The sequence below is a fragment of the Pogoniulus pusillus genome, chromosome 4, assembly GCF_015220805.1.
Source record: "Pogoniulus pusillus isolate bPogPus1 chromosome 4, bPogPus1.pri, whole genome shotgun sequence".
Classification (NCBI taxonomy): Eukaryota; Metazoa; Chordata; class Aves; order Piciformes; family Lybiidae; genus Pogoniulus; species Pogoniulus pusillus.
In genome coordinates, this window is record NC_087267.1 from 1609435 (window position 1) to 1631238 (window position 21804).

General features: G+C 43.6%; 1 protein-coding gene across 3 annotated transcripts in view; it reads left to right on the forward strand.

Moving 5' to 3' along the window:
- The first annotated feature begins 390 nt into the window (after nucleotides 1–390).
- Nucleotides 391–21804, forward strand: part of PPP1R12A (protein phosphatase 1 regulatory subunit 12A) — a 124459-nt gene continuing 103045 nt past the window's right edge. Inside the window, exon 1 of one of the 3 annotated variants that reach the window (XM_064141967.1) lies at nucleotides 391–741. In XM_064141967.1, the coding sequence (XP_063998037.1) occupies nucleotides 505–741 (237 nt within the window). In that variant the 5' untranslated portion in view covers nucleotides 391–504. The remainder of the gene's footprint in view (nucleotides 742–21804) is intronic. The other 2 variants (XM_064141966.1, XM_064141965.1) reach the window with 2 other exon arrangements.

Sequence of the window (21804 nt, forward strand, 5' to 3'; positions counted from 1 at the left end):
GCAGCGGGCAGCGGGCGGCGGGCGAGACCGCGTCGCTGCACGCCTCTAGGCCGGGCTCTCTCCTTGCGGCCGCGGGATTTTCCGCCCCGGCGGGGCAACGGAAGTCGGTGACCCTTCAGCTAAACACTTGAACTCACGGGCCCGAGATGAGGCAACCCAAGGCAGCCTCGCCCGAGCCACAACACAGGCGGCCGCAGCACCACGCAAGCTCCGCTCCGCTCCGCTCCGCGCTGCGCTGCTGCGCTCCGCCCGCGCCCTGCCGGCCCCGCCCACCGCGCGCCCCTGCCCGCCCTCGCACAGCGGCGGCCTCCGCTCTGGCAGTCTCGCGGGATTATGCTAATGAGCCGCCGACGCCCCGCCCTCAGGCTCCCTCCCGCCCTGCGCCCTGCGTTTGGGTGGGTGAGCGAGCGCGGTGCGTGCGGCCGCGGTGCGCGGTGGGATACCGGCGGTATAAAGTCTATCCTCTGGGGCGCTGCGAGCTAAGGGGGCAGGCAGCGGCGGGGTATGAAGATGGCGGACGCCAAGCAGAAGCGGAACGAGCAGCTCAAGCGCTGGATCGGCTCCGAGACTGACCGGGAGCCGCCTGTGGTCAAGCGCAAAAAGACCAAGGTGAAGTTCGACGACGGCGCCGTCTTCCTGGCCGCCTGCTCTAGCGGGGACACCGAGGAGGTGCTGCGGCTGCTGGAGCGGGGCGCCGATATCAACTACGCCAATGTGGACGGGCTCACCGCACTCCACCAGGTTGGTTCGGAGCCGTTTCCTACGGGAGTGGCCTGGCCGAGCTAGGGGGCGTTGGGCAGGCGGGGAAGGGCAGTGAGGCCGGCCGGCGGAGTGCCCCCCCCGCCCCGGGAGGAGGTAGAGGAGGAAGGGGCCGGAGGCGGCTGCTCTCCCCTCCACTGGGGGGTGTCGGGGCGGGGAGGGGCCGGGAGGCGGTGGCGACCGAGGTCAGGCTCGGGGGCGGCCGGCGGGAGGGAGTCTCGGGGGAGCGGCCTGGGCCGGCTGGGCTGGAGGGGCGAGAGGCTGCGCTCCCTCACCGCAGGCCGGTTGTCGGAAGGGGGCGGTTGGGCTTCTCGTTCGACAGGGAAGGAGGTGTCGGTGACCCTCTTTCGCTTTTCCCGGTCGCCTCTCTTCCTCTGTTGGCAGCGCCTCCCTCGGGAGGGTCGGGGGCAGCGGGCTCTGCCCCGTGTTGTCGGGAATGCAGCTGCGGGGACGGGGACAAGTGCCCTCCGGCGGAGGGGTGGCCGCCGGCAGGTGAGGGAGGCCAACTCGCTTCCAGGGTCTTTTGGTCCGGCAGTCTCTTGCCCGGAATCCCAGCAGCAGTTTCCTGCGCCCCTCGTCTCTCCGTTCTCGCAGCAGTTAAGCCGATTAAACCTCGCTCGAGTGTGCGGGCGGCCGTGTGGAGAGATGGATCATCTATTTCTTTCCGCCTCCTGAGGGGAACCAGTATTTTGTTGCTAATATCGAAACACATATCAATAAAAAGGTTGCTTGCTTTCTGTGCTGGTGCCTTCTGCCGCAGTGTGGGAAGCTGAACTTCGAGGGAAAGCAGGGCTGTTGCATTTTGCTTCCGTGTGTTGGAAAGCAGCAAAAAACCGAATCTATATTGCTTTGTTCTGGTGTGGATATGTGGGAGGGCAGTTAGTGCAGAAGGAGATAACTTTCACTTGGGATAGGGGAGCAATGAGAGGAAAACTGCCTGTGAAGTTTCCTCAAAATGGATGCTTTGTGCATGTGGAACTTCATAGCAGTCTGATTGGAATCTCAAAACGTTAGCCAAATAAGGAAAGGCTGTGGCAATCCGGAGATAATGCGGGTTTGCCTGAATAGATTTTTCTTCTCTAGAAGGCCAAAAGCTTCCACACAATATCAGCCTCACTTCTACTCCAAAAAGTAAAAGAAAAGTATCTCTAACGGGCCGGCTTCTTAAGTACAGAAATCGTTCAGATGTGTGTGTGTGGGGGGAAACTGAGTTAAAAATCTTAATGCGTGTGAGATGTAGCTTGGTCAGGTAGAAATCCTCCCAAAATGGTTAGGTAAGGTAAGCAGGACGTTGTTGCACAGTGTGTTTCTTAAATTCACCACCTCGTCTCTTAAAACCCATTTTAGCCTTCCCGTTGAGACTGTTCAAGGATGAGAGGCTCTGCCAATACATAAGTTATCCAATAGTGCTGGATAGAATCTCCTCCTCTACAGAAACTACGAAAGTTAACTACTCTTTGCTCTTCTTGTTGTATAGAAGTTATCACTCCCTCTCCTGTTAAGGGGTATTGGTTTACTTTCAGTTGTGAACTGAAGTGAAAGAATGAGTGTGTGTTGTGGTTAAGCCTGTCAGCATGTTACTGCAGCACAGTTACCTGACTTCAGGCTAGCCTGTCACTTCATAGAGAGCTTTTCTCTGCTTTTTCCTTCTTTAATCGAGTTAGGATTGCTTCATGCTTCCAGGGAGCTGTGTTAGAAGTTATACCTTAACTGGTTAGATCGCTCAGTCTGCAAGTTACTGTCCTCCAGTGATTGGTAGAGAGGGATGACGTTTGGTTTAACTCTACTGTTAGAGGAAGAGATGAACGCTTCCTAAGTCCACATGGCCTTCTCAGTGTCTGTTATAGTAGGTACAACAAAACTTTAATCATGATCGTTTTGAGCTTGTTCTCTCCTTTTTACCTCTAGTCAGCCTGCAGTTTGGAAGGGCAAAGTTTAAGGGAGCAGAGGTGAAGACTTACATCACTGCTGAAATTCTTGTTTTCTCTCCTCCTTTGCCCCCCTCCCTCTTCCACCACACACACTACTGCTATACACCCCTCCCCAGTGATACCAAACAGTCTTTTCTGGTTTTGTGATATTTAAAGCATATAAGATCAATTTTGAAGTTAGTCTTCTTGAGGCATACCAGTAAATGTTGCCTGTTATTAAAAAAATCCCTCAACTCTGCATAGTTTCACTTCATTATTGTCAGTAAATCTAATTTTCCTCTAATATGCCATATGAAAGGTGCCAGTTATACATGGTGCAGTCTCTAACAGGAATGAATTTAGTTGAGTTTATCAGTGGTGTGGAACAAAGCTGTGTCTGTTCCTAAATGCAAGTTGTCAAATACTTGTTCTTGACAGAATTCTGACTGACTGTTCTCAGTTGTGTGCAAGTCCACATTGTCCTATTTGACTACCATGGTCTGCTGCTGTTTTGTGCTTTCTTGGTTGATTGGGGGGGGTTTCTTGTGTGGTGTCTGATATCTCATGTAGGCTGTACTGCTTCACAGGAATAAATTTATCTCTGCGAAGATAGTGACTGCCTTTTTTTTTGCATTGAGTCGTGCTGGTCTTGCATCTGACCTTCTTTGGGGATACTGAGAACAAATGCACGTGTCTGAAACAGAAATGTTTACTATTCTATTCAGCCTTTGTTTTTCCTCTAGATATGACAGTTACAGGAGAAGACTTAAGCTGTATTTTCTTTTTCTGCAGCCCAGGTAGATGGTAGTGCTGAGGGGAGAGTACAGTAAATCCTCAAATTCTGGTGAACTTCAGATCTGGTCTTTAATGGATCAGAACTTTTATTACTGAAGCCATTGGCTAAACTTCGCCTATCAGCGAAGCAGAATACCATCTCCATCAGAAAGTTTTATGGAGAACTGTTTCTCTTAATGTGTTTGGGAAGTTAAAAGGGGCTTGGTAGCTCAGAGCAGGAAGAGGGCAACTATATACTCAGATACTTTCTTCATCTTTTGCAAGTGCCATTGAATGATTTTATTTTATATTTAGATGTGCACAAAATAAATTTGAAATCAGTTAAGTTTCTTTGAGTTTAAGATCATGGAGAAGTGGAAAAAAATTGTCATTACGTTGTTATTTCTGTATGTAATGTTGGGTTCAAATGTCATTGTTGTTGAGAACTTATTTTAGCATAAGTTGAAGTTAGGCCTTCAGCACAAAGGAAGAAACTAAATATGTTTTTCTTATACCTATGGGATATAGATGCAATGCATAATACTGCAGAAGGGTAGTATATATTCTGCTGCAATATCCTGCATTGTAAACATACTCTGTGTTTATCTCTTTAACTTCTAAGTGAGATCTGAAGTTTAAAATCAAATGTCAGTTAGCTTAGTGGAGGTCAAAATGGTTTTAAAATATTACGTTCTAAGACAGTTGTAATACAGGGTAAAATCTACAGATAGTGTAGCTTTTCTAATTTGCCTTAACAATTGAGCATAAGGGGAATTTGGGAGAAAGAAGTCCAAAGCTGAGCTGTGACTTCACAGGTCAGGAGTTTCTGCAGAGGCAGGAAGGTAGTGGCCTGTCCTAAAATGAAGAAGAGACTATATAATATTTCCAGTAGACCTGGTCCCTTCTAGTGCAGACATACTGATTTGGAGTGGGATTCAGTTCTCTTATCCTGAAAGCTTAGCACCTGTTCTTCCTCAAACTTTGGACTCCCTCTTTTTCCTTGCCTTCTGTGAAAGAGAACTTGGCTTGTTAACTCTAACTGGAATTTATTGCTTAAGTGACTGAATGTTGTTTGTCTAAAATTCACGTAGAGCTTTGTACAGGAAAGAGGAGCCCACCCTTTCTGGGCAGCACCATGGGAATGCTGCATGTGGTGGAGAAGCCCATGATGTGACCAGTTTCCTGGAAGCTTGGATTTCCCGTGCATACTTCTCTCCTGGGAACACAGGGTGTGCACTGTGGAATACCTGCAAGCTCCTGATAAAGAAGGCAGCTGAAATTAGACTTCAGTTAGATATGACAGCCTGGTTTTGTCTGACCTTTTACTTTGAGGCTGTTCAGACTTGGAAGGTGGTAACCTGGTTTTTGGCCTCATTCTCTCTGGGTGAGGAAGGTTGGGTGCTGCAGCCTAATTCCATCACATAGTATGAAAGTAACATGTCCTGGTGTCTTGGTCTTGCTTCTACCTGGGGAGGGTGGTGCTTTGGAGGTAAGGGAAATTCTCTTGGTTCTTTGCACGTAGAGTTCATTGAATACTGTAGATGTTGTCATTGATGGAGGCTGAAGAGCAACAGAAGCTCCTAATTCTTAATGAAGGATTCATGTGTGTGTTTTGTTTTTTAATCCAGGACACACACAGCTGAATTAAGCAAAGATCCCCAAAGGCTATCTAATATGAATAATATTCTGCAACTCTTTCAAGGACTAAATTGCATACAAAGGTGAAACTGTTTTAATGATGTTATGGTTAGATGTTACAGAATCACAGAATTATTTCAGTTGGAAAAGACCTCTAAGATCAATGAGTCCAACTGTCAACACCAGCATGACTGTTAAGCCACGACCCAAGTGCCATGTCTAAATGTTTTTGAACACTGCCAGGGACGGTGACTCCACTTCCCTGAGCAACCTGTTCCAATGCATTTCCTCAAATTGCAAGCATAGCAGTATGTGGCATTAACCAAATTTTCATTTGATGCCACTGCTGTAGGACTCTGTTGATCCCTCCGTAGTAATTAAGATGCTGAGAAACCCTTCACAAGTGTGTGTTCCTGAACACTTAACTCCAACTGATTAAGGACAGTTATTGCTGGTTTAATATTTCCCTGTGGACTGTACAGGATTTATTTATTGGATTAAAAAAGTACCTTCCTCTGTGGGAGTTTCTGCAGTAGTTCTGTCAGGACTCCTGGTGGCATGCCCGCAGTACCCGATTTGGTAAAGGATACTGTTACATTTGGCGTGGGCTGTTGTCCTTGTTATGACATCCTTTCAAACAGTGAGATGTGGTGCAAAAGGGACATAAAATCTACCAGCAATGGATTCATTTGCTTTAGAACTTCATAAAGGGCATTCAGGCTGCATTGTTGGGATCTTTTTTGATGAATGGTAACATAGGTCGTGTATGGGAGCTTGGACCACAGCACGTGGAGCTTATGAAGACATGAGAGCAAAGAACAGATTGCTACAGTCTTAAATCATTAGGGTGTTTGCATCATAGCAGCACCCAACAAGTGAGGGTGGGAAGGGTGGTAGCTCAATGCTGTCTTAACCCGCTAGCTATCACTTCTGCACTGGTTCTTCTGGAGAGTGCAAATGCTGTTATTTATGGTACATCTGTTAATGTTTCAAAACTGTCAAGTAGGAGAACATCCTTTCATGCAGAAGGGTTTGTACTTGGTTACAAACCTGATTCCCAAATCACACTGTTTAGAGGGGAGAACTTCTGAGCTGCCCAACCCCTTCATGCTGTCATTGTAGATGATACACAACTGACAGTTTGAGTAATTTTTCAGCTTGCCTTATGTTTTAGGGTTTTTTTGGTGTGGTGGCTTGGCTTTTTTAAATTTTTACTCTACATTTAATTATTACTATATATTTTTATTTCCCCAACTATAACAAAGCACATAAAAATTAGTCCTGCAGTAAGTGTAATGTGGAATTCACTTGGCGATTAGACTACAGAGACATGCTTGTTTAAAATCCTCTTTGTAATAGGAGTTGTTTCTTGTGTGGGCTGTAGATTTCTCCGTAGTTACAGTAGCTAGGTTCAGATTCTGCAGTAAGTACGTGTTAACTTGCTTCTGATCTTGTTATCCAAGTTGTTAGGTTTGGTGGGATTTTTGTTTTTAGCCCTCTGAAATAGAGGTGATTCATCATAACATGCTCTGATAGTGCTGCCTTCAAAAGAATTCTGTTCTGCTTGGTGTTTTGTATCAGAAACAAGTAGCAATCTGTTCACTTTCTGAAGTTTGCTATCTCCAAGTGTCTCTTGGCCTCTTTGTGGTCTGGCCAAGTTTGAACCCAGGATTTCTATGTCTGGTTGCATAGCAGTTTTCATTTCTGGGAATATTCCTTACTCAAATATCCAGCAGTAATGATTTTAAGTGTTTCAAGCAAATTTCTATGTTAGCCTGACATTTCTTGAACTTGCATACTTGTGGAGGTAGAGTTTATATTCAGTGTAAGAATGAATTCAGCTCATAGGGTTTGCAGAAGCTCATCTTCTGGGACAATTTATGCTGTCTATAACTATGAATCTCACTGAAGCATTAATGCTTCTTAGAACTACAGGAAAGCTGTATCTGTTGTTTTCTGGTGTATTCTTGGTACTTGTAAGCACATTTTATTTTCATGGTAAATCATCCAAAATGCCTTGTAAGAGTAGATGAGATGCACTCTTGTGTGCATGAATAAAACTAATGTAAACATGCCTGTTTTGACACTGGTTTGATCTCAGCGTTGTAGTACAGGCCATGTTACTCTTAACCAAATTACCAAATTTCAGTTTGTAGGCTAAATCTGTGGCTAGGAGACGGAAGCAGTTAATAAGTCATTAGTAGAGATATAACTTAGGTCTTCTAACTGAGGTTCTGTATTTCACTCTTCTGGGTATATACTGAATTTTAGTTGAAACAGCTGACAGGGTCTTGGCTGCTGCTTTACTTGTTTATCCCACTGCTTATGCTCCCACTTGCTTTCTTTCTCAAAATTATTTGGCTTGGTAAGGCACTTACTGCACTGTTCTCAGAAATTGAGAGCCCACCAAATAGTTTGCCTCTTTCTGTGCAATTGTGACTCCAGAGGCTGAGCCAGTGGGATGTGGAATTGAGGAACATGAATGTGTTGTTGCAAGTACTTGATGTTTATGTAAGACTATATTCAGACAGCTTAGACTTAGAGAAACTAGCATACTTTGAAATAAATGTAGTTTTGAGCAAGTATAGCATGAGTATGCCCTTCTGGGGCTCTTGCAATTAAGAAACAGTAAATTATGCCTTGTTACTGGATGTCCTATCTGCATATACTCTGTCCTGGTACTGCAGTGTTGCAGTATTTGTGAACATGTAACTGAGGTCACATCATTGCTTAACAATATGTCTTTCTTCATTGATCTGGGCAACGGTTGGAATGCAGCTGCAAGGCCGTGGAACTGTCAGTAATCTGGGCAGCTTCACATGCTGCTGGATGGGTGGAGACATTCCAAGCTGCTTTACTTTGCTATATGCATTCCTGAAATGACAGTCAATGGAGAGCATGGCATAAGAGTGGCAGCATTCCTCAGCTGCTTCCTTTCTAGTAATTTCAAGACTGTAGGATAGAACAAGAAAGCAGAAGATCAGGGTGCTTGTGGGTAGGGGGGAAATAGTTCTGGATTTATTTTATAGATGCTTTGTTTTGACAAGACATGATGTAGACAGCTGTTCTGTTTCAGTTGTTTTTGGAGAACACCAAATCAGGCACACTGCTTATCCTGGAAAAACGGAATCTTTGGCAACTCCTAAGACGAAAATTAGAGCAATATGAAGTCTTTGAACAAGTTTTCTCTATGCCTGAGTGATGTTAGCACTTACCTCATTAACAATATATTTCAGAGACTAATGGCTTGTAGAGGTACATTAAATAGTGGAGATGGCTTCGAGAAGAGGATGAAACCCCTGAAAAAAACTTGCCCAGCAAGTGCAGCCTCACTTTGGGCTTACAAAAGAAGTAGGTTTCTCTTCAGGGCTGCAAGAAAATAATTCCTATACTACTGTAACTTCTGAATATATTTGGTCTATAACTTACACATAGCCCTCTGTTTTGATACTAAAGTATCTGTGATGTATGGTTGTCATAAGTGATTCCAGCTCTAAACCATTCTGTCAGGAGCTAAGGATCACTGATTTCTTTATTTTTAAGTTGGTCTGAAACATAATTTTCTTCCCCCCATGCTATGATTGTGATTTAGTCTCTTCAGTTCAGGCTATCACAGCTTTCTTTGATGCAGTTAGCCAGTTAATGATGATTACAACACAAGTCTTACTTCTAGGGTAATTATTTATTTAGTTTTTGTTGCTGTTTTACCGTCCTAGTGAAGCTAGAGGAGTAACCAAAGTGTCTTCTGTATACATACCCAAGTATTTGAGGTTTCTTGTAGATCAGGGGATTACATGACAGCCTTGACCTTGTGTTGTAGATCTAAAATAGGGGTGTGGGTGTATATGTATGTATTGAGATGAAGAATGCCACATATGTCTATGCCATTTTTCATGTCAGTTTTAATTTTCCTGTTTGTTGCAGAATGCCTAAGGTGAATAGTTAGCAACGTGAAACCCGTTTGTTAACAGTTCTGCTTCAAGCTTACAGGATGGACTTCCCTAACAGTATGTTTCTTAATTTCACAGCTGAACTGAGTAGTTGTCTAAGGTAAAATAAAAAAAATCATCTGGTAACAAAGGTGAACACAGCTGACAAGTGTGTACATGGTCACTGCTACTTTCTGAAATGCTTAACTTGGGTGAAGCTTTCACTAAGAAGCTGCCGCCTTCTGTCAAATCCAGGATGCTTGTGGGCTCCTTTTAAAACCCTGTGAATCTTCTAGCTTTGAAAGTTTTAACCTACTGGTGTCCTAAAATTTGCTTTTAGCATTCTTGATGGAAAACCTATGCTTCTCTTTCCAAAGTGGAAAAAACCTTATTTTAAAGCTACAAAGCATGTTGTCCCAAGTCTTAACAAAAGCCTTTTTGATTGTAGTATGTTCAGAAATGTTTGCAGTTCTACTTGAATGAGGCTTAAGTGAATAATGTTAATGAAATCAGTAAGAGTTTTCCAAAAGTGTCCTCCTCCCCAATCCCAGAGATGAAACAGCCCAAAGCTGTTGGAATTATCTCCTTGATCAGTCTGAATTTTTACTACCTTTCCTGTAGTCTATAAAATAGACATAACAATGTCTATTGTTGAAGCATTGTTGGTTTTAAATGTAATAACAAAAAAACCCCACTACTCTTGAACTTTGTTCTGCTAACTTATTATTTGGAAATCACGGAATCCTAGAATCAGTCAGGGTTGGAAAGGACCACAAGGATCAGCCAGTTCCAACCCCCCTGACATGCCCAGGGACACCCTACCCTGGAGCAGGCTGGCCAGAGCCTCATCCAGCCTGGCCTTAAACACCTTCAGGGATGGAGCCTCAACCACCTCCCTGGGCAACCCATTCCAGGTTCTCACCACTCTCATAGTGAAGAACTTAATATTTTCAAATCAGTCTAACCTGGTACTTCAGGTGCTGAGCTTGCTGTGAACTTGAGCAGAAAGGAATTGCCTTAGTTTTTCATCCAAGTGAAAAGTGAAGATTGGGGTGACAGCATTGTGCCTGTGGCCCAAATTGCGGTTCTTGCTTTTAATAATCTCATTTCTATCAAGCCATATAAAACAATATTTTTGGAATGTTTTCCAAACTTCACAATTTTCTACCACTTTTATTTTGTTCAGCTGCTGCAGCTTATTTTAGATCCTAATGCTAAAGAATTTTTCACACTGAGGGTCCTAGGGTTTTTTAGTCTGGAGAAAAGAAGACTGAGAGGGGATTTGATAACTGTTTATAAGTATCTGAGAGCTGGCCAGGATGGGGAGGGCACAGCCTCTTCTCACTTGCTCCTTGGGATAGGACAAGGAGCAATGGGTGTTAAGTTGCAGCAAAAGAGGTTCTGCCTCAACACAAGGGGGGACTTCTTCACTGTGAGAGTCACAGAGCACTGGAACAGGCTCCCCAGGGAGGTTGTGGAACCTTCTTCTGTGGAGCCTTTCAAGGCCTGTCTGGATGTTTTCCTCTGTGATCTGTTAGGATTGTCCTGCTCTGGCAGGGGGGTTGGACTCGATCTCCATGGGCCCCTTCCAGCCCCTAATATCCTGTGAGCCTGTGACTTTGTGCTTTTTCTTCTACTCAGCAGAAAATAAAAGTTTAATGCTTCAATTCTGAAAGAAGCTGTAATGTCAGTTTCTTGGCTTCTGAGCAGAGAGAGTGAGTTGTATTAACACTCTGGCTGTCAGTGGGGTTTTGTTTGTGAATCTCTCTGGGCATGGCTTTCTGGTCACTGATTTTCTACTTGCTTACAGACAACCTACCCAAATACTTTTCCAGCTGTGTGTTCTCAGCAATCAAAGAGGATGCTGTATTCTGTAATGTAGTAAAAAAAAGTGTGGATGGTAATCATAGCTCAACATTTGCAACTTTAAGTGGGGTTTTGAATTTTTAGAATGCTGCTTGTTAACAGATTGCCTGCTGCAGTTAAATGCTCCTAGAAATGTTGCACTTGCTGCTCTTCGTTTTGGTGTACTATAACTGTAGGTAGAAACAGTGTGAATGTAAGGCTAGTGAGGGATGTAAATTAATTAGATTGTAATAGTCTGTGTAAAGAAAGATCTAAGTTGGAGGAGCTGCAGCAAGGATCCAGAGGCAGGCTGTCTTGGTGGTGCTGGATGCAGCTGCAGATGCTCATGTGAAGTGTGGAAATACAGGCAATCTCTAGCTGCTTGTAGATAGGAACTCTTCTTTGAAAGAGTTTATTACTTGCTTTTCTCAAAGTAGTGTGCAAGGTGTGGGGGATTTTATCCTTTCCTTCATTTCCTCTAAGGAGTTGCTCTTGAATTTGATTATCCTAGCGCTGACCTCTGTATGTCCTTATCCTTCACTTAAAACTAGTAATTCCTGACTAATTTCTTGCTAATGGCCTAGCTTTGCACTGATGAATAGCAATGATAATCTAGTTACATAGGACAGTCGAGTTCCAAGTGCTGTTACAAAGTAGTGTTACAGACTGCTGTTGTTCCACGAGGTTACTTTCAAAATGCTGAATGCAGATTGGACACTTTACCCCTTTTCTTCCCATAGAGGAAACTGAGTAGTGATAATTGTAGCTAGCTAAGTATTGTCAGTTGGAGAAGATGTGCTTGGTGTCAGATACTCGGTTTGTGAAGGTGGTATAGTTTACTGATGCCTCTTTGGCAGTACCAGTGCATCAGGTCTAACTTACCATTCTCATGAAGGGAGAAGATATTTATGCTGCCAGAAGCAAAAACCTGTTTCCACTTCCTATTTCCATTTGTCTGTCCCCTTTGCCTTTTTTACAATGCAGTTCTTGTCTGGCACCTTGAGATACTGCTTCTAATATAAAAAAAACCCAAAAAACCAAAAAAACAACAAACCCAAACTTAATTGCTAAAGTCAATTCAGTGTATCTAAATTCATAGATGTTCCTTTTCCCCACAGTCCCTCAAAACCCAAAAGTATACTGTATTGATAGAGTTTCCATAATCTGTGCTATGCTTACACCAATTTCAAGAAACAGAAGTCCTAGGTGGGTCTGTGGTATTGTCTTAGCACACCTGAGAAAGCCTGTTTGATTTATCTGCTTGCTAGTTACAGGTTAGCTAGTATTCCAACCCCCATGGCAGGGGGTTGGAACTAGGTGATCCTTGTGGTCCCTTCCAGCCCTGACTGATTCTATGAATTCTGTGATTCTAGTTTGTTCATTTTGGTCTTAATACCAGAGATTTCCCCACAGTATTTGACTATCAATATTGTTTTTAACAAGAACTCCATACTCAGAAGTGTAATTTCCCTTCTGCTTTCAAGAAAATCTGCTACCCTGAACAAGCATTATTAAGGACCTAGAGCAAATACTAAATATGGTTATGAGCATAGTTGCATGCAGTTTTGCAGTAAACTGACCTGCTCTAGGTGATCCTGCTTTGGCAGGGAGGTTGGACTAAATGATCTTTCAAGGTTCCTTCCAGGGCCTAACATTCTCTGATTCTGTGACTCTTGGAATTGTTATTTATTGTCTTACCTGGCATTTTCAGTGTATGGTCTTGAAAGGTAAACTTCTGTAGCAGCCACACCTTTCAGTACCTGGTTATATTTGTTAAGGTGATTTTTGAGTCCTATAACTGATTAACTAGTTAAAGTACTTCAAGTACTGTTTTGTATCTAACTATTGAAATTGATACACACGAACATGATTTGTCCCCAGTTTGTGTGCTGACCAGAATGCTATAGGAACTGCAGGTTCCTGATGCAAAATGCCATTTCACACGATGGTAGGAGTTGGAAAGGGCTTCTGAAGATCACCTACTGCAGGTCCCCTGCAGGAGCAGGGGATCACCTAGTGTAAATCACACAGGAATGCATCCAGGTGGGTTTGGAATGCCTCCAGGGATGGAGATTGCAGAACCTCTTTGAGCAGCCCATACCTTTAAAGTGAAGATGTTTTTTTTTCTCCTGATCTTTACGTGGAGCAGCTTGTGTCTGTTGCCCCATGTCCTGAACACTACTGAGAAGAATCTGGCTCTGTCCTCTTGCACATTACACGTTGACTAAACAGACTCAGCTTTCTCAGGCTTTCTGTACAGGGTTAACCCTCCGGGGGAGTGACCTTGATCCTGACCCTAGGTGGTCTTGACCCCTCCCCAGGGGTGAGTCTGAACACTACCAGGTGATGGTTAGCCCACTCCTCCTTCCTGTCTAAAGGTCTATAAAAGCAGGGGGACTGCCTGTTCTCTTTTGCCCCACGTTGGGTGCCAAATTAATTGTCTCGGTTCTAATTTAAATTCCCAGAGACTCAAATATATAGTTGATAGAACCAATAACAATTTTATAGAGTGCCCTTCTCTATTCCCCTTTCTTTCCCAAAAGAAAGGAATTAGATGTAGAGAGAGGAAAAGGTAAGCACACCCAAATAAACAATCTCCCTCTGATCTGGAAGTCAAAAAGAAAAGTAGTTTAACGATAAATTTAAAAGCTGTCTGAGGTGGGGAAGTTACAAAGGTATAGGAAAGGAAAAAAACAAATACAAAATGTGTGAATAAAACCCAGATTTGATGGTAATGACTTTGTCTGCCTCATGGGTGATGGCCACGTGGTTAAGAACCAGGAACAGGATGGTGATGCTGGTAAGCAGGGAGGCAGGGAGCGCAGAGAGAGAACAAACAGTCCCCCTGCTTTTATAGCCCTTTAGACAGGAAGGGGGAGTGGGTTAACCACCATCACCTGGTAGTGTTCAGACTCACCCCTGGGGATGGGGTGAAGACCACCTAGGGTCGGGTTCAAGGTCACTGCTCTGGAGAGTTAACCCTGTACACTTTCCTCCTAAGGTAGATGTTCCAGTTCCCTAGTAATCTTAGTAGTTCTTTGCTGGACTCTTTCCAGTAGTTCCTTGTCCTTCTTGAACCAGGGAGCCCAGAATTGGATGCAGTATTCCAGATAAGGCCTCACCAGGGCAGAATAGAGGGAGAGGATTTCTTTTCAGAACCTCCCAGTTTCTGCCTAGGGTTAAAGATTTCCAAATGCAGCTGAGGTATGCCTACTGCAACCATTTGCCTGGAGTTTTCTCTTGACTCTAGCAGAGTTGTCTATCCTGTCACCAAGGCAGGAGTGGTAAAGTAACTGAGACAATGCTCATCTCAATTTTCACTGCAACAGAGGGACAACTTGAAATAAAGAGGGCACACTGCATCAGTTCAGTATTATTGCTTTGATGCAGGCAAGTTGGCTGGACGTCCAACCCTGCTGCTCTGTGATGGTTTGGGTGTTCCCTGCCCCTGACACTTTAGAAATCACCCAGACTAGACTCAGCAGGCTCTGGAAATATGAATGAAGCTTATATTTACAGCTAGCACAATAGACAAACAGATAGTTACAGTATATACAGAAATAGACAGAAATAGACAAGGTAAAAGGTAATACAGAAGCACAACAGCCTTCCCAGAAACCTGAGTCCCCAGGAGGGGCTCCCAACCGCCCTTCCACCTTCTCCCTACCCCTCTCAACCTTAGCCCAGTCCCAAGGGAGAATGGAGTTTTGGCCAGGGGGTTAGGAAGCAAAGTGGATTAGTCCAAACTGGAGGGTGAGGTTAGAGAGATTCAGCTCAGCCAGCAGCCCCAGTGAGAGTGGTTATCTATGTTTTTATTTCTTGTTCCTATACATCTCGGCAAGCCTATGAGTGCAGCAGACATCACTCTTGTTTTCCTTCCACAGCCTGTAATCTAGTTCTTCTCACCAAAACATTCTAGCTAGCTTCAAACTAGCACATCTGTCATAGGCTTGTTTCTTTGGTAGTATCAGCAACCATCGAGACACCAAATCAAGAGGAGTAGCAATGCAAATAATGTGAGAATGCCTAAGATGACTCCACATTCATCCTCCCAAATCCATGACTGTGCTATAAATTTCTCTCTCTGAAATGCTTTAGCTCTGCTTAAAGCAAGGAATAGCAGAAGGTAAGGAGTTGTTCCTGTGAAGCCTGTTACATGAACCAAAGATTTCTGTGAACACTTGCTTTTGTTGGTTTGCGTGAAAATGGTGAAATGCTTTTGGCACTTCCAGTGAGCCTGATTCACAGGGAATATTAATGCCTCCATTAGGCCATTTGCTTCCTTACTCAAAAATATTTCTAGGTAAAGTCCAATTTCAGTAATACTCTAGCCTTAGAAGTTGCCCCTAAGAATCTTACTTAAATTCTTGTTTTAAGATGCAGATAATTCCCCTGCTTTAGACAGTGTGGTGTGTGGTTTTCTTGGCTTCTGAATAGAAAGTCCAGATACTTCAGTGACTGAATTTTGTCAGTGGAACTTCACTCCATGCTAACACAATTCTTAGAGAAAGCTTTGCAGTATTCACTAGAGTGGCTTATAAATGTTGTCAGCCTCTTGGAGGAAAACATGACTTCTTCCTTATCTGAAACACTTATGTCATACATCAAGAATACTGCTGCCAGTTCAGGGGAGGATGCTGAGTGAAGGGAAGTTGCTGCTTACAAGATTATGCTCATAGATGAAGGGTGGGTAGTTGACTGGTGGCCTGCTGGAATGACTAGAGAAAGATTATTTGCTTGTCCCACTTGCTTTGTCAGGTTGGAGGGAATGAGAGCAGCACTTAATACAATCATAACTTCAGGTTGACAGAGTGTCTAAACTGGAAAGTACCACTAGGCAGTGAGTTACTGGCCAGATAGACTGATCAGTCTTGCTAAGAGAATCCTCTGGCCAGCAAGGTATGTGTTTCTGCAGTTGAGCCTGCAGTTGGGTCTGACTCCTTTGCTTTCATGTATTAGAAAATGTATTCTGAGGCCTGCTTAACCTGAAGCTTTTGACTTGTCATCAAGATTATCCCTTTGGCTCTCACACATCTAATGGCTCCAGACGCAAGAATGAAAGGGAAGAGCTGCATCTTGCTGAAGGAGAGTGCAAAATGTAGGAAGTAAAGCTGGTGGGAGAGCAAGAAAATGCTGTAGTGATAAGCAGATGTGGAGAATAGAAGTTAATTTTTGCAACGGAAATAGATATCCTTCATCAGGAAGTACCAAGAAGTTGTAGGCAAGAGCAAACTAAGTGTTTTGATGATTTTTGTCTACTTTTCACAGTATCTGGAGGCGTCTTTCTGATCTTTTCTACTAAGGAACTTTCAGTTTCTGGCCCAAAGAGTTATAGTTTATTTTTAGAACAAGGTGCTGTAATAGTTGTGATGTGAGTGTATGGAGTGTATGTGTTTTTCTCCCTCTCCAATCCCAGTAAAAATTACAGTCATGGTTGGTGATTCTTAACGTTGAGTGACTTTTCTTTGCAACTATTAGAAAGCATTTCCTGTGACTCTGATAGCATCCCTTGAGTTCAGGGTTGAATTGGGAGGTGTGCTCTAGATCCTTCAGTTGTATAGTAGTGATATGAGTAACCTGTAATATCTCCATGTTGTCATTAGGTCTTCAAACTGGTTTTACTAGTTTTTGGCAGCCTAGACTAACAAACAGTCCAGGTACTTAGCTGGCTGATGGTGCTCTTCAGCCATGCAACAAAGAGTTAAAATTGTGCCTTGAATCATTTCACTGAACCCTTGCTGCAATAAACTTGTACAGCATTCTTTTTGAGCTTGAGAATTCAAGTGATTAAGTCAGCATTAAGAAGAGTGTTCAAACTATCGGGCTTCAACTTTGCCCTCTCTAGTTTGTTTATGTTGGATTTAACCTGTGTATTCAATATATATGCTGCATGCAATGCAAGGTTTGTGAATTTTCTGTACTGTTGCAATACTGTCCTGGTTTATGCCAGTCATTACAACACTGTGTATTACCACTAAGTGTTCTAAGCCAATATTTTATTTATTTGTCTTCCTGAGTTCATTCAAAAGACTGCAAAGGAGGATGGGAGAACAGTCCTCGCTATCAATACAGCCTGGGGCATGAGGTGATAAAAAGCAGCCCTGTGGAAAAAGGCTTAGGGGTGCTGATGGACAAGAAGCTGGACATGAGCAGACAGTGTGAGCCTGCAGCACTGAAGGCAGATGACATCCTGGACTGCATCAAAAGATACATTGCCAGCAGATGCAGAGAGGAGATTCTGCCCCTTTGCTCTGATGAGACCTCACTTGGAGTACTGCATTTGGCTCTGGAGGCCTCAGCATAGGAAGGATGTAGACCTGATAGAGCAAGTCCGGGGGAGAGCCGTGAAGACGATCGGGGATTGGAGCAGTTTTGCTCTGAGGACAGGCTGAGGGAGCTGGGGGTGTTCAGCCTGGAGAAGAGGAGGCTCCAGGGAGACCTAATAGCATCTTCCCAGCACCTGAATTGGACTACAAAAAGACTGGAGAGAGACTGTTTGCAAGGGCCTGCAGGGACAGGATGAGGGCAGTGGGTTCAGACTAGAGCAGAGCAGATTTAGATTGGATATTAAGAACAGGTTCTTTACTATGAGTTTGGTGGAACACTGGAATAGGTTGCCCAGGGAGCTGGTTGAGGCCTGGAGATATTCAAGGTGAGGCTGGGCAGGGCTCTGGCAACCTGCTCTAGTTGAGGATGTCACTGCTGATTGCAGTGGGGTTTGGACTAGATGACTTTTGGAGGTCCCTTTCAACCCAGACCATTCTGTGATTCTGCACTTGCTAATAATCAGATGTGCTGGATTGCAGATGCCCTTGGATTGAAGGTACAGAAGTTTCTGAATGCATGAAGCCTAAATGCCACCTCCCATTACTGTCATACAGGATTACAGAATGTGTGTCATCATCCAGTGCTTAAGCTAAAACTGCTAGGAAGAGGCGCGGAGTTCTTCAGTACTAGTTGGATATCATTTGGAATGTTTAGTGCAACTTCTGCTTCAGCTACTGAAGTTCTAGTACACTTGCTTTGGATGTTTTGTGCAGGTATTGACACAAGCAGGTCCTTCAGCATGTAACCAACTGTGATGTATAATCAAGGGGAGTCTGATCTCCTGCAAGTTGATCTCCTAAAATGGAAATAACTCATTTTGCAGATGGAAACGGGAGCCAAGCAGCTGTGAATTCCAAGAGACAAATACTCAGGCAGATTCCTAACTTTGTTCTTCTGTTCATCATCTAACTGACAGTGGATTCCAGTATTTGCTCCTTGCTGTCAATGTGTGGGTCAAAGATTGTGACACTGCTGTATTTTCTTTTGAAGTCTTTTCTTCATAGTCCTCACTTTGCCCAGCTTCCTTCCCTTCCCTCAAACAACAAGCTCTCATCGTTTTAGGGAGTTGCTATTATTAATTTGCATTTAATCAGTTCTTCAAGACTGAATGGCAGGACAAAAAGATACTTTGACAAGGTTCTGTGCACCTTTTCCTATATAAACAGCAGAGACTGATTACCTGCAGTCTTGGAACTAAAAGAGCTACTAAAAGCAGGGTTCAGAAGCTACATGCTTATAAATGACACTTCTATGAATCTGTGCTCCTCTTTGTCTCAGTGTAAATGTCTGCCTAGATGGAAGGCTTGCTATTCCATCCTTGGTTTAAATTTGGAAGTTCTGGATGGAACTGTATTTACTATTATTTTTCCTCTCCCTTCAAGGAAGGACTAAGGTGGTCTTTTAACTTTGTACACTTAGCAGGCATATTTAGCATGCCTTTTAGTGCTCTGTTGACCCCAGTAGCTTGTGACACAATCTTCCCAGTTTCAGTCACTCCAAGCAAAAAGCTTGTCTTTGTTTTTTCCAGTCTGAATGCAGGTTTCAGCCCGCTGAGAAGTGTTAATGTCTTCACTCAATCTTCCCACCTACTGTGAAGTTAGTCTGGACAGGAGTTGTGATCATCTTAAGTGGTCTTAGATACTGTAAAGCAGAGAAACTAGTGGAGAGGTGTGATGACAACAGCATATCAAAGAGAAGAGGTTCAATGTGAGAAGATGAAAATTATTTTTCGTTCCACAAGGCAAAAATGTAAAATGCAGTTCTTAACTTCAGTGCTGGGTGAGTGATACTTTACCTAATACACAGCTTATCTTTATTAGTGCATCCCCTTCTGGAGTCCCTATTACAAGAAGGATATGGATGTGCTGGAGCATGTCCAGAGAAGGGTCACGAGGATGCTCAGAGGGCTGCAGCAGCTCTGCTATGAGGGCAGACCCTTTAGCTTGCAAGTGCACACTGCTGGCTCCTGTTGAGCTTCTCGTCCAGCAGCACTCCCAAGTCCCTCCCCTCAGGGCTGCTCTCCAACCAGTTAAAAAAAAGAATCTAGACATTGGGTTCCTGAAATCCATCCAAAAGGTGAGAAAGTTGTTACTGTGAGTTACTTGATGGAAAAGAAGGAAGGGTTAAAGTTTTTATTTTGCTGTTGAAGCATTGTTAAGAATGTTGTGTAAGTAGCTTAGACATAACTCTTACTTCAGGCTCATTTTAATTATTAATTTCAGCAAACTTTATCTTGCTTCAGCCATAGTTCTGAAGTTGGGACGTTTTGAACACACATAGACAGAAGGTGTCCAATAAAAACAATGTAGCTTGAAGTCATGGAAAAGATGATTCAATACAAGCTGACAACACAAATTAGCTAAAATGCAGACAGTAATCCTTAAAACAGAAGCGAAGTACCTCATAGTCTCTTCCAACCTTGGTGATACTGTGATACTGTGATAAGATGGGTTGAGGATGAGTCTGCTGGGTTTCCACTTATGCAGGCACTTCAGTCATGATATTCATGGATCATTTTAACTAAGATATCCCAGGTTTTCCCCACTTCACACTTGGATATTTTAGAGTTGGTCAATTATTACTTGATTTCAAGCATCATAAACCAATGCAGATGCAGTCATCTGAGATTAAGGCACAGTTTCTCGGGCAAAACTCACTTTAGAATGTCCAAACCTGAAGAATTAAGGGTGGTGCCAGTTCTTGTCTTCTGGTTCTGCTAGGAAGTTCATACTACTTTGGAGTTTTGAGGAGGTTGCTGGTAACATGCAGACATTCAGCTTCTCCAGTTCTGTCTACATGCCAGAATTCTGAGGTTTAGATCAAATAAATCCTAAATGAAAGAAGCCATTTCCTTATGAGCAAGACAAAATGTAGAATCATAGAATCAACCAGATTGGAAGAGACCTCCAAGCTCATCCAGTCCAACCTAGCACCCAGCCCTAGCCAGTCAACCAGACCATAGGCACTAAGTGCCTCATCCAGTCTTTTCTTGAACACCTCATTTAACCTTCATTTAGATCTCATCTCTTCCATTCACAACCTTAAGTATAGGCTAATTTTAAATATTAAGCATTAATAGGGAAGATTGCTGTAATTAGACTCATTACCTCATCGTTATGAGTGAGGCTAGTTCATAGATGTCTCAAAGGCTGGTATTCATCAACTTAACAAAGTGCTTCTTTCCTTAGATTCCGGTCTAATTCAGGCTGTTCTAACTGCACCTTTTCCCAGACTGAGGACTGGAATACTCTGCTTCAACTACATAGTCATGTTCCACATCATGGTATTCTGTGTTGCTGGACATGTAACAGCTACCCAGCAAAGCTGTGCTTGGTGTTTGTGTTGTAATATGTGTTGCAGTTGTGTAGACATTTATAGACACTTAATTTATTACCTCAATGTTCCCTAAATATGCTTATAACATAGGAGGAGCTGCTGTTTTATGACTTCCAAATGAGCTCCAAATTACAGAGAACTGGCTTTGTTGCCTGATTTCCCAAGAGGAAATGCAAATTAAACAACTTGCTCTTGCACTTCTGTATTGCTTTTTCGAAGGTGGTAATTCTCACTTTGACACTTTTTACCTTCCCACATCCAGTCCCTGATGGTGTTGGCTCCTGAACAAATGATGTGTGTTATGTACGTGGCTTAAGGCACCAGCATGCACAGACTACTTCCCTAGACAGCATTAGATTTCCAGATAAGAATGAGGAAGTTCTGAAGCAGGGCTTTGGGTTACCTTTGTAGGCATATCATAGAATCAGCCAGGTTGGAAGAGACCTCCAAGCTCATCCAGTCCAACCTAGCACCCAGCCCTATCCAATCAACCAGACCATGGCACAAAGTGCCTCAGCCAGTCTTTGCCTGAACACCTCCAGGGATGGTGACTCCACCACCTCCCTGGGCAGCCCATTCTGTATTTGAGTCCATGAACACTTTCTAGTCTTGTTGTTAGACTCCACAATCACCTGGATGCAGTGATTTAAACCACCATGAAAATAAGTGCAATTCATTTTTTTTTGTTGTTCTTTCTGTGATTGTGTATTCAGATTGCACTCTGTAAGTTGTTACTAGTTCTTGTAAGAACACTATTCATTCAAATCTTAATTATCACTGCTTGTCTAAGAAACAATGATTAATGGGGTTACAAGTCATAGAATCATCAGATGGTTTAGGTTGGAATGGCCCTCAAAGATCTTCCAGTTCCAACCCCCTCCCACTTAAACAGGTCCCTGAGGGCCTCATCCTGCCTGGCCTTGAACACATCCACAACCTCCCTGGGCAATCTGTGCTGGTGTTTCACTACCCTCACTGGAAAGAACTTCTTGCTAACATCCAGTTTAAACCTCCCCTCTGACACTTTAAATCCATTACCCCTTGTCCTGTCATTACAAGACCTTGTAAATAGTCGTCCCTCAGCCTTCCTGTAGGCCCCCTTCAGATACTGGAAGGCTCCTAGAGGCTGTCCTCAAAGCCTTCTCCAGGATGAAGAGCCCCAACTCTCGTAGCCTGTCCTCATAGCAGAGCTGCTGCAGCCCTCTCAGCATCTTCATGGCTTCTTCTGGGCTGGCTCAAACAGTTCCATGTCCTTCTTGTGTTGGGGCCTGCAGAACTGCACACAG